The 16960-nt window shown below is 41.6% G+C and overlaps 1 protein-coding gene across 3 annotated transcripts in view; it reads left to right on the top strand.

Moving 5' to 3' along the window:
- CARMIL1 (capping protein regulator and myosin 1 linker 1) overlaps window positions 1-16960 on the top strand; it is a 241305-nt gene that overhangs the window by 155731 nt on the left and 68614 nt on the right. For 2 of the 3 annotated variants that reach the window (XM_055799395.1, XM_055799396.1), the window contains one exon: window positions 13464-13481. The exons of the other annotated variant lie outside the window; for it this stretch is intronic. In XM_055799395.1, the coding sequence (XP_055655370.1) occupies window positions 13464-13481 (18 nt within the window). The remainder of the gene's footprint in view (window positions 1-13463; window positions 13482-16960) is intronic. 3 annotated transcript variants of the gene reach the window in all.

Consider the following 16960-nt stretch of genomic DNA (forward strand, 5'->3'; position numbering starts at 1 on the left):
TAATTTTAGTCAGAGCTAAAGAATCCATTTATTAAAAGCTATAATCCATTTTTAAGAGCAGCTTTTTGCATCCTGGGTGCAAGTGATATTGGTTGCTGTTGTAAAATATATAGATAAATAGATAGCCCTAAGAGGCTGAATAATACAGGGATTTTTACTGAGCTAGTGTTCTCACTGAGTTTTTTGCAAGTAAAAGCATCTTATGGATTTCTTGCATCTTCTGGGTGGAGTTAGTAACTTAAAAGAGAGCATTTTCCAAGTGATGTATTTTAGCTATGGGAAAGTAGCCAAGAAAACCCATATTTCAGATACTGTCGTGGAAAAATTAACCTGATTTGTGGCGGCTTTGAAGTGTTTTATAGGTATTTGCATGAAAATGAGGAACCTTCTGAAAGGGACGTTATTGAATGCTTTGTAAGCTGGTCAGTGCAGAAAACAGATAAGTTGCTGAAAGGTTTTACTAGAAAGAGAAGCATATGGTTTTATGAACTATAATTATGAACCTAATTTCCTTTGATTATTTTTAATCTAAAATGAGAAATAACTTTTTAGATCCCACTTCCAAAATTACATTAGTCCAGAACACTGTCTTGTTTGGCCATTGGAAATCCCTAAGCATTACAAAGTGTGATGATAAAACAGATCTTAGCCTTGTGAATACATGATGTACCTGGCTGTGTGTTCTGCAAATCTCAAAACTGAAACATTGAGTTGCAGCTTGGTGTTGTGCATGTTTGGGAGCCTAATCTCCTGTTTCCAAAAGAATATGGATGTGCTGAGGGTGATCATGTGGCTGGGATGCCAGGAAAAACTTGCCTATTCAAAGCCCTGTCTATCAGTTTGCTTCAGTTAGTTGTCAAGATGTCTGGGGAAGAAGAGATTTTGGTCTTAGAGGAGAAGCACTGAGCTTGGACCACCATTTTCCAGAAGCTGTTTTTTATCATTTGCAAAACTGGATTAATTTTGCAAACCCCTTACCCTCAGCAAGTCTGCTCTCTTTGTTCTTGTTTTCTTTGGCAAGCCTATCAAGGATAAGTATTCTGGCTGAGGCAATGTACACCATGGCGTGGTGGTGTTATTCACAAGCCTCCCTTGAAGCTGATTTGAACAATGTGGGGAAAAACTGGATCCAGGTTCAGTTTTGACTCTCTGATTACAGATAGTTATATAGCACTGAAGCTAGGTGAATGACTATGTGCGAGGTAGATGTATTTCTTATAAAATGGCTATGAGCGATTTGTTCTTGTGTGTGGACTGAAAGGGGAAGACAGGAAGGTTTATTTACAAAACTTGGACTGGCATGGTAGGGATCTGAAACCCCGCAGTGCTGATGATGGAGCAAACAAACGGGCACTGGTCTGTCTCCCAGCCTGCCTACCTAGGCTCAAGCAAGGTGCAGGGTGGCTGTGGCTGGGAGGGTTTCCCTGCCACGGTAGGGAGCTGCCATCCATCCGCTTTGAAGTTTGATATATATGAACAACGTGGACAAGACAGAATGAAATATCACAAATGGGCCCATGAAATGGACTGCTGAAAAACAGACTTTTAAATGTTATGTCCAGTACTTTTTTGTTGTGGGAATTAGGACTTACCAAATACCAAACTGTGCAGTGAAATCTTATTAGCTTAAACTTAGGATATGATTCTCACCCAGCTTTTAACAGTGGCCTGAGAGCCCATAACATGAAAGATTTGTCAGTCATACGAGGATTTGCTGGTCTGTTAAATGAGTTCTGACAAACACTGGGAGCATTTGGTCCAGCATAGGGTGTGATTATGGACCCAAAAGCTTCTGATCTGCCTGAGCTGTAGTACAGTAAATTGATATGCTTCCCTAATCTACAGTTGTCTTAGTTGTTTACCTTTAATTAGAGCTGCATTGATGGTAATGTCGTTAGATAAAAGTTGCGTGCAAATAAGATGGAAATAAGAGCCTTTATACAGAAAATTACTTACTGTTCCCAGATTAAAGGAAAAAATTTGGCCTGCTTTTTAAAGCTTAGAATCAGTCATGAATTAATGTCATAAAATAGTACAGTTTTTCTAAATTTTTCTGTACATATATGACAAGTTTGACACATTTTAAACTAATGCATGCATTTAAAAACTAACTTTAAAGCACCATTTTTTACTGAGATTGAATATAATGTATCTTGTTATGTATGATAGTATAGGTTGAATACTAACTGATTTAATTTTGCATAACGCTTCTAATTGTACTTTATTATTCTTTCATAGCCATTAGTTTTTTGCAGAAATAAGAGATACTAGATAGTGCTCAATTCCCCACCAAAAGGTAATGGAGCATCTTTGTTACATTGTCTTTAATAGTTACATTCCAAAGCTTTTTATTTAGCTATTTGAATGTTAGTTTGGCTTCCAGAATACTAAAAGGAGATCACCATAGTTGAGCCACTATTCAAAGAAAAGTTTTGAGAGAAATAGCTTTTTTATTAGAAATCCATGTACTCATAATCTTTAAACTATCCATTTCAGCAATATAATTTTATTAACGTAGATAGTAACAAGCATGCAGCCAGGATAAGTATGTTTGCAGAGCAAAGCAGAGTTTGTTTGCATTATGAAGAGGTATGATACGGAACTGTTTGAAACATAAAGAAATTGTAGGTTGTAATACACGTGTCTGCTTATAAATCTTCTTCAAAGCATTTCAGTGTAAGATTGAAATGCTTGGATGGTAAATTATGTGTTTGCAAAAATGCTTATAGCTAATAGAAAAGGACTGCCTGTGTTGAATACTGAATCTTAGTCATTTCTCATCTATTTCTAATTTTAACCATAGAGATGTTTCTGTGACTTAACGGAGGAAAGTTGTTGTTTTTTTTTTAAATAAATAATAAACCCATGAGCAATGTATGAATGTTTTAGTCATTATTGAACAATAGATTTCAGCTATTGTACAGTAGAGAAGAAAATCTGCAGGAATAGCAGAAGGCTTGTAGATTGGTGGTATATGTTTTTTTTATATATGATATATATATCAGAATGTACTAACTAGCCATTGTCAAAGCTTTAGCAGATTAGTCCAGTGAAGACTTGGGAACTTGAGTGCCAGAAGACTAGGAGTGTATGGACCCTCAGTGTCTTCAGAGAAAAGGGAGTAATTGCACTCACTGCATGAGAATTAAATTTATTTTTTAAAAAAAGAAAACTCATAAAGCACCACCTGAAAGCTTTTCTCTCCCTACCCCCTCATCCAAAATAAATTAGAATTAAAACAACAGAAATCCCTTTAGTTCCTTTCACTGGAGGAAGGAGAAAGTAATGGTACAGGCTCACGTACATGTGCACTGATACTGTAGGAAGAAAAATTCAAGGAGGAATTCTCTGGTGTGCCCTGACGTACTACAGCATCTGATTCTTGTTCCTCTCTATTTGACTGTGGTAGAATTGTCTCAGGCATAGATAGCCAGCATTTTGGATGAAAGATTGAATATCTAGTGCAATAAAACCCCAGTTCTTGCTGGACTCCGTATGTTCTCCTGTGCTATAAATAAAGCTCTAGCTCTATGACTGGCTTAATCTAGCAAAAATCATTGTTCTTGCCGAGAAGAGCATTTCCACTTTCCCCTGTACACAGCTCGCTCTCCTGCCCGCACCCTCACGCTTTTACTGTTCACACAGCCTCACTGCAAAACGGGTGTGAGAATTGATTCAGCTGAAAATTAAGCTTTTTATGGAAGACTTATTTCCCAGGTTAGTTTCCAGACTGACTAGTCCTCTGATTGAGTTCACAAAACAAATCCTAAGCAGCAGGAACAAGCAGGCAGGGATGAGGGCAAAGGCAGCAGCCTGGATGAATGCCGGATTAAATTGATTGTGACACTTCAGTTTCTCTCCTGTATGCATTAGCAGAAACGGGCTTTTGATGTGTAGTAAATACAGCACTGTGGGAAGCTAGGAATTGGCATTATGGTATGCGAGAGTATTCTTGGCTTCTGAAAAGGCTCCATCACAGGCATGTGAGCATATCTACTTCAGTGGGAGTCCAGTAAAACTTCTGACTCACCCTGAACTAGGACAGTTTATGAAAACATCACCAGGAGGGGCACAGCACAGTGCCATCATGCAGTGCTACGGCTGAGAAACTAAGAGACAAAGGGAGCTGGCATGATAGTTTTGCAGAACCTGTGAATATCTTGTTTATTTGCAAGTTCTGCGTTTTATACGTTAGCCTCACCATTATCATTATGATTACATTAATTTTAATTGTGAATATTTGTTACCTTTCTTTTCCTGGGTTCCTTGATACATATAGTTTTGCAGCATCCTCACTGCCCTTAGAGGTCCTTATTCATGTTTATTCAATGCCTGTTACATGTATAGACTACAGACTTGTTCGGGCTCGTGAGGGATTACATGCTCCCAGCTGAAACACATTAAAAGAAACCTGGCTTTCAATGTATTTTTCCTGGTCTCTGAATGCAAGGAGGTGATGGATAATTGATGTATAGTATGTTTTTTTAAACCAGCTGAGGTTTCTTAATCAGAGTTCAAAGCTGTTTCTCATAATCTAGGGTATGTTATTGGCACAACATGAAGTAAATGAATGTGATAAACTGCTTCTAGTAACAGCACTACATGCTTGGTTAAGAAAAAAACGTAGTGCAAAACTGGAGGCTTTTCTGCTTAGATTAAAACAAGATTTGTGAAGTGCAGCTGCTGGGTATTCTGTTTGCGTGGTGGCATGAGGAGACTGAGACACGGACTCCTGAATCTGACCAGAAGACCCTTTATTAGTCCAAAACCCACGCTTATATATCCTCGTTCACTGTTCACGTGCAACATACTAAAATAGCATTGGTTAATCAATACTGTTCACGCACTTTTTGGCTACATATAATTGGTTAATTACTAAGCTACAAACACACTGAATTTCTTGCATTTTTTTTCTCTCTTCTTTCTTATCTCTGTGAGTTTCATGTTCTCAGCCAGCTGCTGAGACGTTGCATCGTGCATCCGCTCCGGCCTGGCTTCATATCCCGTTTATCTTCCAGGTGTTCAGCCAACCTTATCTTACTTTCTTCTTTAGCCTTCAAGGTCCTTCACAGGCATCACGGCCTCCAGCACTTGCCATAAAGCTCTCTACAGTGGCACTTCTGTATCAGGAGCTTGTCTTGCCATGATATTGGTGCTTTGTTTTGCCTTAATAGACTCAGATTTGTATTGGGGGTGGAGGGGAGGATGTGTAGGTGTGCGTTGACGCAGCAGGCAGCTAAATACCGCACGGCTGCTCACTCACTCCCCTCCAGTGAGATGGGGAAGAGAATCAGAAAAAAGGTAAAACTCATGTGTTGAGAGAAAGACAGTTTAAAAGGACAGAAAAGGAAAGGAAAATAATAATACTGATTAAAAAACTATAAGAAGCAAGTGATGCACAATACGGTTGCCCACCACCTGCTGACCCAATCCCCAGCCAGTCCCCGAGCAGTAGGACCCTTGCAGTTTAAGTCCTCCCAGTTTTATTGTTCATCATGATGTCATGTGGTACGGAATATCCCTTTGGCCAGTTTGTCAGCTGTCCTGGCTGTGTCCCCTCCCAGCTTCTTGCGTACCCCCAGCCTCCTCGCTGGCAGGGCAGTATGAGAAGCTTCAAGAGTCCTTGACTGCTCATCACCAACTAAAACATCAGTGTGTGATCAATGTTATTCTCATCCTAAATCCAAAACACAGCACTGTACCAGCTACTAGGAAGAAAATTAACCCAGCTGAAACCAGGATGGTAATTACATCCTTTGTGGCAGTAGTTGTCTTACGAGTTTCCATCATTTTATATCACATTATGAGAAAGCCACATTGAAAAGACAGTTCTGTAACAAAGCATTCATTGAAACCCTGGTCTCGAGAGTTTAGCTTCCCTAGATTGGTTTTTTGGAGGAAGTTTACTACTAAGAGGTTAGTCTGTGACAGAAAGGAAAGGTCTTGAAAGTGCAGCTCTGCAGTCTATAGGTAGTGCCAGGCCCAGCTTCTCGGTCCCACCATTTGCTGCTCTACTAGCAGGAATGTGCATGCCTAGGCTGCAGGCAGTCACCTTGGCAGGCACTAGCTAGCTGTTGCAAGCTGTAGTCTGCTGGTGGACACCTGTCCACCACTTGGAGAGAGAGATGACTGTCCCTACCTGGGTTTGCTCATCCTGCCAGCCAGCACTCACTCACCCATACAGCCAGCAGCAAGGATCACCCGAGCACTCACCTACCTCAGGTGAAGTTAACAGCTTATGAGGTGAAAGCCCCTTTGCATGGCCTCGATCAGGGGGCACTTGTGTGATCCCTTTTGACAGCAGAGCTGTGGAGTTGGTTGATGTTCAGCACAAATAGATACAGAATTCATCTTTCCACAGCCTCTGTTTGTAAGAACCTGCTCATTATTTCCCACAGCAGATTAGCAAGAGCTCCTTTGGAGGAGTTCTTGCCAAAATCTAGACTCCGTAACCTTTGGCAGAGGGACAACAGCAAGCAACATGACAATAGCCTCTAATACTGCTGTTTCTGAAGCACACAACTCTCTGCAGCCGTAATGCTTCTTGATTCAATTAGTAGCTGGCAAGTTGACCTTCTCAAGTGGTTGAGGAGTTTTCTGTATAGGTTGCATGGTCCTTTCTACTGCTTTTTGGTTCTTCCAGCATCACAAATAGGTAACTTGTGCCAAGTTATTTATCTGTGTCGCGTGGGGAATCGTGTTTACTTTGATATCTAGAGAGCCTACTGAAAATAGCACATGCACGAGTCTGGCTCACTAAGAGTGCTTCGTGTTTCTCACTTCATCCAGAGGAACAGGAGGCTTGTGATATTTTGCTCTTCAAAATTGATACCTCATATTGCAGGGGTAAAGAATAGTTGCCCACTGGAAGAGGGGAGAGGAAGTCTGAGTTAGGGCAGGGAGTTATAGAGTACCATTAGATTTTGTTATATAATGTAAAGGTTACAATGAGCTGGGTTACTGAAGTCGGAACTTTAAAATAACTAACTCGAATCAAGTGTACATAGTGCCAAAAGGCTAGAAAACAGCTTCTGAGTAATAAGATCTCATTCCTACTACTATCACTGACAACTGCATCACACAATCCTATTCATAAATTTACCAGGCTTCCTCTTAAAACATCCTTCTCTGACTAGAGAACTTAGAGGTGAATAGATTTTTTTTTTTCTTCTGCTGTTATTCAGGTCAGCTAAAGCCTCATTGCAAAGTCATGGGTGTATCTCTGCAGTCAGGTCTTGCTTCATGTGAGTAAAGATCAAATTACTGTGAATTTTTGAGGTCAATAGTGACAGGATTGGAATATGATCTGAAACCAAAAACACTTAAACTGGTGAAAAAAACCTTCATAAGCAGATCTTAAAGAAAACTTTTTAGTTTTTTAGGAATGAGCAGGATAGAAAGACAAAGTGATTGAAAAGTCAGGGTAGTTTCATTCCAAGCTAATCAGAACCTCTCTTTATCTTGTATGTTTTAGCTATGGGTCATTTCCAATACCACAGTATTTAGATACTCCAGGGGAAGTTTGTTTTCGTACTCTCTGAGAATTGCATAGTCCAGTGCCTTGTTGCCAGTCAGTACTTAATTCCGTGCTTGTAGGTGAACAGTCCTGCTTTGCAGGGCAGGCATCTTCCTCTTCTTTCATGTTTTTTCTGTCCTTCCCAGGCTCATGTGCTGCCATGGCCATCTGACCAAGCAACATTAAATCCTGTATCATACTTAAGTGCTGGCATCCCAGAGACCAGCCTTTGAGTTTTGCCATTCTCTCTTGGGTAATTATGATTGACCTTTTCTATCAGTTTGTTTTAGAGAAGAAACTGAAATATACAAGTATTTCTGTTTACCATACAGACTCTTAGAATATTTGTGAGTTGCCTATCAAGATATCTCCTGTTTTTAATGAGCAATATCTTGATATAGTGGTTCCTGACAGGACTTAACATTCAGAAGGTGGGGGGATGGGGTGGGGTTTAATGTTTAAATTCACAAAGCATGTCTCAAAGTGTCTGAAGGATATAAAGATTTACTGTGCATACTTGAAAGATGTGCGGAAAAAAACATCAACGAGAAAAGAGCAGCAGCTCAAGTATGCCTGGGTTTTCAAGGATAAAACCTCCCACCATAAGTCTGAGCAGAGAGGCTACTAGTCCACTTCCACGTCCAGGGTAAACTGTATCTAATTCACTGTCATGAGTCTCCCTGTAGCATTTCTCCTTTCAAATGTCACTGCTTCAGTGCAAGCAATGCATTGTTGGCCCCCAAAGGGTCTAATGATGGTGCAAAGATGACTGGCATTTTTTGCCTGGATGACTATTTATCTTTTTGGTAGCTGTTCACTTCAGGTTGTCAGAAGGAGGGAGAGATGCAGAATCATAGAGTCAGAATCATTTAGGTTGGAAAAGACCTTTGAGATCATCAAGTGCAACTATTAACCCAGGGCTGCCAAGTCCATCACTAATCCATGTCCTTCAGCCTACATCTATGTGGTTTTTTTAAACACTTTTAGGGATGGTGATTCCACCTCCCCCAGCAGCTTGTTCTAATGCTTGACCACCCTTTCAGGGAAGAATTTTTTCCTAATATCCAATCTAATCCTTCCCTGGTGCAACTTGAGACCATTTCCTCTTGTCCTGTCGCTTGTTACTGGGAGAAGAGACTGAACCCCCACCTGCCTACACCCTCCTTTCAGGCAGCTGTAGAGAGCAATAAGGTCCCCCCTGAGCTGCCCTTTCTCCAGGCTGAACAACCCCAGTTCCCTCAGCCGCTCCTCATGAGACTTGTGCTCCAGACCCTTCACCAGCTTTGCTGCCCTTCTCTGGACACGCTCCAGCACCTCAATGTCCCTCCTGCAGTGAGGGGCCCAGAACTGAACACAGGATTTGAGGTGGGGCCTCACCAGTGCCCAGTACAGGAGGACAATCACTGCCCTTGTCCTGCTGGCCACACTGTTTCAGATACAAGCCAGGATGCTGTTGGCCTTCTTGGCCCCCTGGGCACACTGCTGGCTCGTGTTCAGCCGGCTGTCCACCCCCACCCCCAGGTCCTTTCCCCCCAGGCAGCTTTCCAGCCACTCTGCCCCAAGCCTGTAGCATTGCGTGGAGTTGTTGTGACCCAAGTACAGGACCCAGCACTTCTCCTTGTTGAACCTCACACAACTGGCCTTGGCCCATCGGTCCAGCCTGTCCAGATCCCTCTGCAGACCCTCCTGCCCTCAAGCAGGTCAATGCTCCCCTCCAGCTTGGTGTCGCCTGCAAACTTACTGAGGATGTGCTCAGTCCCCTTATCCAGATCGTTGTTGTTCAGAAGTTGTTTTGGTTCTCAGTCCTGGGAAGCTGTAGGGTAGGCAGATACAACAGTTCCCATTCATAAAATCATAGATGGGTTTTGTTGGAATGGAACTTTAAAGATCATCAAGTCCACACCGTGAGCAGGGACATCTTTCCCTAGATTTGGCTGCCCAGAGCTCTGTCCCACCTGATTTTAAACATTTCTGTTCAGGAGGACCTTGCCTCAGATTTGCTTTAATGATGTTATTGCCCAGGGTGTCTGATACATACGCTAGTTATCTGTAAGGAATGGCCTAAGATTATCATAAATGGCTGTCCACTACTCCATATTTTCTGAGTTCAAGAGATTTTTTCTTCTTACTGTATGGAAGTTCAGGTCACGAACAAAGTAACTTTTACATCAGTGTTTTCCAGCTGAAGGTAACAAACAACACAAGCAAACTGGTTGTGGTGGCTTAAAGAGATATTTTGTGCCATCTGACCTGCAGCAGGTCTCCATTCTACACTTAGTTTTTAACTAAAATAAATTAGTTGGAACCATCCTCTTTGTTCATCTTAAAGCTCAGCTGCTGTAGAAGATGCTGCTGTCCTCTTCATGAGTAAGTAGAAAACAGAACTGATGATACGCATAATTGCTTTTTGTTTTGCAGGTGACAGTTGCAGACAGAGTTCCTTGCAAGATACTCATTCAGAACATGAAATAAAAATTCAGTTTAATAGTTTAAGGAACTACTTGGTTTAATTCATATATCTGTTTTTTTAGTCTTTGTAATAAAAGCTTTGGGTATTTATATGCAGGCATATTTATTAACAGGAATTATATGTGACGTGAAAGATGCAAGTGCAGAATTATTAATTAAAAGAGTATATTGAAATACTCTGATTATTTCAGAGTACATGAGCCACATCTTGGCACCACATCTCAGCAAGCAGAAAAGCAAAGGTTTCTTGGCTAGTAAAATGAAACGAGCTCAAGGGCAAATCTATTGAGCTTACCTTTCTGCAGTGCTACTCCTTTTCTTTCAGATAGGATAGCCGCACAAAGTAATTTTAAAGGTCAGGCTGGTTTAGATGAGACTAATTGAATTATTTCTGAACCACAAACCACAGCTTGTTCTCTAGAAATTCAGTTCTAGAGGAAGGGAAGGAAATAAGCAAACATACTCCTTAAATTCAGGTATGGATTATTTGCATGTCATATTTATGTACAATATTTATATGTAGTATTTCCATATAGAGGACAGAACTCTGACATACAAGGTCAGGTCTAGATCCTCTGCTGGCATAAAAATGCATAGCTGCTACATTTGGGGCAACTGTATCAACAAACAGCAGCCTTTTGCAGCTTGGCCTTGGTTTCTAAACAGTGTGTTAGTGGCTTTGCTCTCCTATCTCCTGTAAAACAACTCCATTAGCTGTCATGGGTTTTAGCATTGCCTTTAACTTTCCAAGGACAATAGCACTCAAGAGGGAGATTCTAAGGATGGTGATTCAGGTCACCATCACTGCTAGTGGGAAGTATGTAGCTGAATTTCTGCAAGCCATGCTGAGGGTTTTACCCTAGAAAACTTATTATGAAATCTTCACTGATTAAAGTAAGCAGTAGAAGCTTTCTGGTTTCTAAGGCTCTCTGTACAGATGGTGAGACGCCTGTGTGTCCAAAGATTCACATGCAAAAAGGCAAAGCTGGTCAATCGACTGCTTTATAAAAAATACCTGAAGATTTTTTAATTATTTTTTTTTTAATGAGATGAGATGTGTGACATCTGTCAGAGATAGTTGGGAGACGAGAAGAAGCGTAGAAAGTGTCGGTGGACTGAAATGGGAGATTTATAGGTCAGGATTCCTTACAGCAAAAGAAAACAGCAAGACTTGTGATAAAATGCCTTGTTTTCCTATGCCTCTTTCCTGTAAAGGCATACCCCACAAAATACATATAGCTGAAACAACTTAGTGCTGTTTTAAAACGTTCCGGAAGAATCCCTGAAAATATTTTTTCTGACACATTGTTGGCCCATTGTTATGATTCCCCAATCCAGTTTCTGGTTGTGTTTGGGTTGAATTTGGTTGAGGTTTTGGTTGTGGATTAGCATTTGCCTTTAGCCACGGCCCATGTACACTGGGAGACAAACCGCTTTAGTTTGCAGTTGTGCAGAGAGCAAACAAAGGGGAAGGGTTGTGTGGACTCATGGTCCATAGTACTTCCGGTGTCTGAAGACTGGCATTGGATTCCCTGTAGAGCAGCCAGACTCCTTGGGGACTTCAGGCAAGTCCCTTGGTCTTTGTTTTGCTTAATGTGCTTCCTTGTCTAACCTGTTGCCTGATGTGTGCCTCCCTCCTCACTCCCCACCCACAAGCTATTTAGCACCTTTTAACTTTTAAGCTGCTCCGTAGTCACACTTAATTAGGTGAGATCACTGAAGTGTGGAAGGTAGGAGTTGCCATGAGCCCTTGCTGGATCAGGGCTGTAGAGCGTAAACTTCCCCAAACCCTGGGATCGCTCCCTGCTGTATATGTATTGCGTTGCCCTTTGGTCCTAATCATGTTTCCAGCTGCTTGCATAATATAAATAACTTATCTGCCTATGCGTCAAATACACAGAACGTGCTGGAGTACTACCATGAATGCTGTCTGAAAGAGAAACCATGTTGCAGATTGATTTCTGAAGTGTGCTAGAGATTTGTTTTTAAGATGGTTTCTGTGTTTGAGGTGTTTCTCAATGGCTTGTGCAGTCTCTCCAGCAATCTCAGAGCAGCCCTAGTGAACAGCAGTATAGAAGACAGACAAGAGAGAACATGGTTTCAGGCAGGGGAATGGAGTAAAAGTGTATGTGTCTGTGGATAGCATACAAAAATGAGAGTGATGAGGAGGTTTGCCTGAATCGCTGTTAGCTGAGAACTCCTGAATAAAGCCAAAGTTTCTGAAGGTAAAAGAAAACTAAAATTAAAGAGAAAAAACCACGAACAAATGAGCAAAATCTCTGAGGAGAGTAGGAAAATCAAGGAGTGGAACTGTGTGCAGGAACACTGTTCTTGGTATTCAAGGATAGCCCATGGTATCTTTAAAACTTTCAGCTACAGTTAAAATTAGAAGTATGAAACATGATAACTGGATCATTATTGCTGAAAATGCCAAAGCATTGGAAAAACTGACCTTAATGTCCCTTCAACAATTAAATGATGCACTTCGTGTTATATGCAGACTGTTTTCACTGCTTATAATTAAAAAACAGTGCAATATCCACTTAAAAATGCAGCACTTTCTGGCTGAGAAGTTTAATCCAGACCATGACTATTGACTTCTGCCACAAACACTGCTAATACGTGCAGTTTTGTTATAGCAGCAGTTCCCATTCAACTTGAAGACAAAACCACACTTGTAATAATTGTTTTTTCTTACTCTAAATTGAGAAGTGTGACTGGTCATGTGCCACGCAGGAGATCTCTTGTGATGGGATATGGCGTTGCTTCATTTCATATGGTGGCTGTGCTGCTTCCTTTTTTTCTTTTCATTTTTTGAAGGGGAGGGGAAAGGTTATGCTTTATTAACGGAACAGCATTCTTCTAGTGTGCCAAAAGCGCCTGAAAGTCTGCACCTCTAAACCTCCTTATGTGAAGGAGAAATACCATTGCTTTGGATTAGGTTTATTCAAACCTCAGGGGAACAGACTTGCATCCCTTTTCATTCTTTCAAGAGAAGCTTTTTTTAAATTTATTTTCCTTGCTGTCATGCTTTCTACAACAAGCTGTCAATTTTTAATTCAGAAGCTTCCTTCAGACTAGGAAATAACAGCATTACAGTTTTTTCTTACTAGTGATGCCAACAAAATGAAAAACACACAGTACCCTGGGACAGCAGGTGGCAGGTTGGCACCTTTGATGAGTACCATATATTGGAAACAAACATCTGAAAACCTGAATTTGTCCCATTATAGATAAAACAAGAGAGATCGCATCCTTCTCTGGTTATTCTCTGGAAGTACAAAGTATATAGCACCTCCAAATGCAGGGGATTTTTATCTCATTCTTGCATGTCACCTTTCCTGCTAAGACTTCTAAGTGTTTTGGCTTTAGTTTTCTTTATTTTGGTGACTTCTGGTTTTGCCTCCTTTCCTGAGAACTGCTATTGCTTTGTCTTCCCCATTCATATTCTTTTTTCTTTCTTTTTTGCTGCATGGAGACTCTCTGCTGTACAAGTGTAAGTATTTTTTTAGCTCTGCTGTTTCTGGCCTACTTGTTTACGTTTTTGTGCTCCATTTGCCTCTGTACTGCCTTGTGAGTCTCCTGGGAGACTGTAGTGCCATCCATCTGCACCTACAAATGAAATAGGCAGCAGCTCAGGGATGAGATTGGATTTTACAAAAAGGTTCAGCTAGCATAGCATCTGAATTTAAAGCATTCCTTGGCTTTAAGACCAAACCAAAGCAGAGTGCTGATGTCGGAGGTATAAGCACAAATGTTACTGCTCAGAAAGACAGTCTATTGATACGGTTTTGTATTCAAGCATCATCCAGCTTAATGAGAGGATGGCTTAAAAATGGACATAAACTAGGGCTTTCTTGCCACTAGGTGGAAGAGATGTCAGGAGTTATCTCAGTTTGGTCAGTTGTTTTCTTTGTCTAGTTGAATTAACTTGGGGGTTTGACTGCGGCTCTCACCTTTAGTGCTGTCGCCCTTAATGTGTTCTCAAAGCTGAAAACCCGTAAGTTGTTTTGCAGGAAGAAAGGTTGAAGGGAGACTGGTTGGGGAGCTGAATTTCAGGATGGAGGGGCAAGGTGTTCATTAGTTTGTTTGAAATCCTTTGAAAGGGAAGTGACAGGAGGGTCACAGAGCATCCTGTATGTAATAGGATTGAATATAAATTACTTTGGACGAAGACGAGAAAACCACGGAAATCAGCTTATCCCTGAGCACTAAGAGTAATTTCAATTATCTGTATAATGAAGGAATGTAGAATATCTGAGACTGTTGCTAAAAGCACATTGTTTTCTAGCACTCAAAGTGATTTTAGTTGTTGGGTTTAATTCCTAAGATACTAGTATACTTCCGCAGTTGGTAATATAATTTAAGAAAAGTCAGGAGGCTCAGCTAGTTTTGCGAGGAGGGGAGTTGGAAGGGAAGAATCTGGAAAAGTGATCGTGGGAAGAGATCCTGGGAGTTTAAAGTTAGCTTGGGCACGTGAGGGGGTCTAACTCTAAATAAGCCCTTATTTGGGAGTGTGGTGGGGATTTGCTGGCTCCCATCTACTGCAGAGGGCAGAGGGGTGCCTTCATGGAGCCATCTGCAGAGATCTCAGTGGCATGGGTGCACACAGACTTCCGAGAGAGCCTACCGAGACCCAGAGATGCAGTTAAGTAGGCAAAACAAGGAAGAAGTTCAGTAGGTGGTCTGCTAGAATGGCAAGTCCCTGGAAGACGTGGAAGAAGTAAAGGAGGGGAGGTTGATGCTAACAGCTGTTCCCCTGTAAAGACCACAGGTGAAACACAAGGCAGGAGGGCTGCACTGTGCTTGTGTGGCCAGAGGTGGTGGGTGGGAAGGCAGAAGGTGCGTGTCTGCCAGACCTGAACTGCTTCCATGTACTATGGGAAATGGGGCTCAGGCTGGTGAGAGGCAGAGGTCTTGCCCTAGGTGTTCACGTACCTCCTCTAGTAATGACATGTGTTCTGCTGCTGTAGCATACTGCATGGTGGCTGAGATACTAAGCTGAGATTAAGTCTACTCTTTTGTAAAAAGAGCACACTGGCCTATTTAAATTAATGCTTTGACCCATTTTGCTCTGTGTGTGATCTAGAAAATTCACTTGGCAAGAAGCCTTTCGTCTGTGCACTTCCTAAACAGGCTAGAAAACAGAAGGTTTTCAAATAAAAGTGTATGTATAGCTGTTATTCATGCTGTTAAAGCAAATGGGAGGCATATCTGTCCCTCTGCCTTTATCCCCAGCAACCAAGCTGCTGATGGATCATGCCAAGCTGACAGTAAGTTATAACAGTGATCCAGAGACTGGCTTATGGTCATCAGCACAAGCTCTGCAGCGTCATCTGGGGGCATTTTCTTGTCTGGGAAGGAAGATGAAATCATTCTGTTCTTGGCTGTCCAGGATGTCTTGGAGCATTTAACTTACCTGCACAGGATCCTCAGAACTTGCCCCATGCTGTTTTGCGTTGGTGCCCTGGGCCAATGCAGCTCAGTTTGTCTGTGTCCATCCAGGAGCACTCTGAACACTGGCCGTGGCTGTGAAGTTACTGAGAGATCGGAGGTCTCCCATCAGCCTTGTTTTCTGTCCTCCTTTCTCATCTTCTTTAGCGCATGAGTTGCTGCATTATCCTACTAGATGTAATTTCCAGTCACACCACCAAAAAGAGTGGCAAGCAGACCAAAATGCACGCAAATGTACATTAACAAGAGAAATGGGCTATGGCTGGAAATAAAATCGGGGGACTACTGATAGTGACTCCTAATTGCTGTCCCCCAAAACGCTGAGCTGCTACAACTCTTCCTCACGTGAGGTGCTGGAAGCCTTTGGTTGTTTCGGGTTTGGGTGATGGATTGGCAATTGTCGAGGTGTGCAGTTCAGAGGCTGCCTGCTGCCTGCGCACTGCACAATCCACTGCAGTTTTCACTGAGAAAGTTCAGCACCTCTCCAACCACTTGCCATCGAATCCGTTGCGTTTAATTTATTGGTAACTCTGAAAGTAATGTCTGACCTTTTGATGCAGTAACACTTTGCCTGCTCATTAGTTTCAGGGTAAGTCTGCTCAGGTGGCAAGCTATTTCCTGGCTGGTTTTGAAAGTATTGTATCATATACTGATGCTTGTCAAATGTGGAAGTGGAAATCTGCAGCAGCTGAAGGTATCTTTCTTTCCTAGCGATGTGCATGGCAATAAAAACAGAACTCTGTTGCCCAGGCAGTGCTATCACTGCTGGCTCTGTAGTCTGCAAGTCCTTTTCTGGTCTTGAGAAGATGGGTAGTAACTCCTGTTACAAAAATCTGTCATAACCCTGAGCATGTGAATAGTGGCATAATAATCCTCCTGACTACTTTGGATGGGAATATGAATTCAGTACATGTAAGTCTGTGCACTGAACTTTCGATTCATAAAAACCAGCAAATGTTTACCTTAAATAATTCATGATTTGTCTGAAATGTCAATAACTATGTCTTTTCTAGCTCATATAAAATTGATACTGCTAAACTTGATTAACAATCCCGGTAATGAGTTGTGAGCCATGACAGCTTCTTGACTGACACTCCAGATTTGAAGCCACTAGGCTTCAAGACTAGCAAGTAAATGGAAGTATATGAGTGTCACTAAAGCCAGCATGTACAACTCTACCACAAAAGGCGCCCATCTTTGCAGAAGCTGTCATTTTAAATTAACTCTTTAGAAAACTTGCAGGTCAACTTTCTGTTTAGAAGTTTTGCAATGCTGAGCTGTGTTAAGAGGTTCAGAAGTGGTGACGCATGCATTTGGTGTAGCAAAACTGTCTTTCTTGCCGTGCAAACTTCCAGAGAGCGCAGTCAAGAAAATAAGGGCAAATTTCTTCCAAAAATAACAAACTCAGGTCTTAAGTCTGGGTATTTGTGCTCTTAAGGCAACATACTCCTTTTTTCTGGGAATGTGAAGATGAGAAGAATAATAGCACATAACTTTCAGTGACTGCCTTGAATGTATGCC

This window comes from Falco peregrinus, chromosome 3, assembly GCF_023634155.1.
Source record: "Falco peregrinus isolate bFalPer1 chromosome 3, bFalPer1.pri, whole genome shotgun sequence".
Lineage (NCBI taxonomy): Eukaryota > Metazoa > Chordata > Aves > Falconiformes > Falconidae > Falco > Falco peregrinus.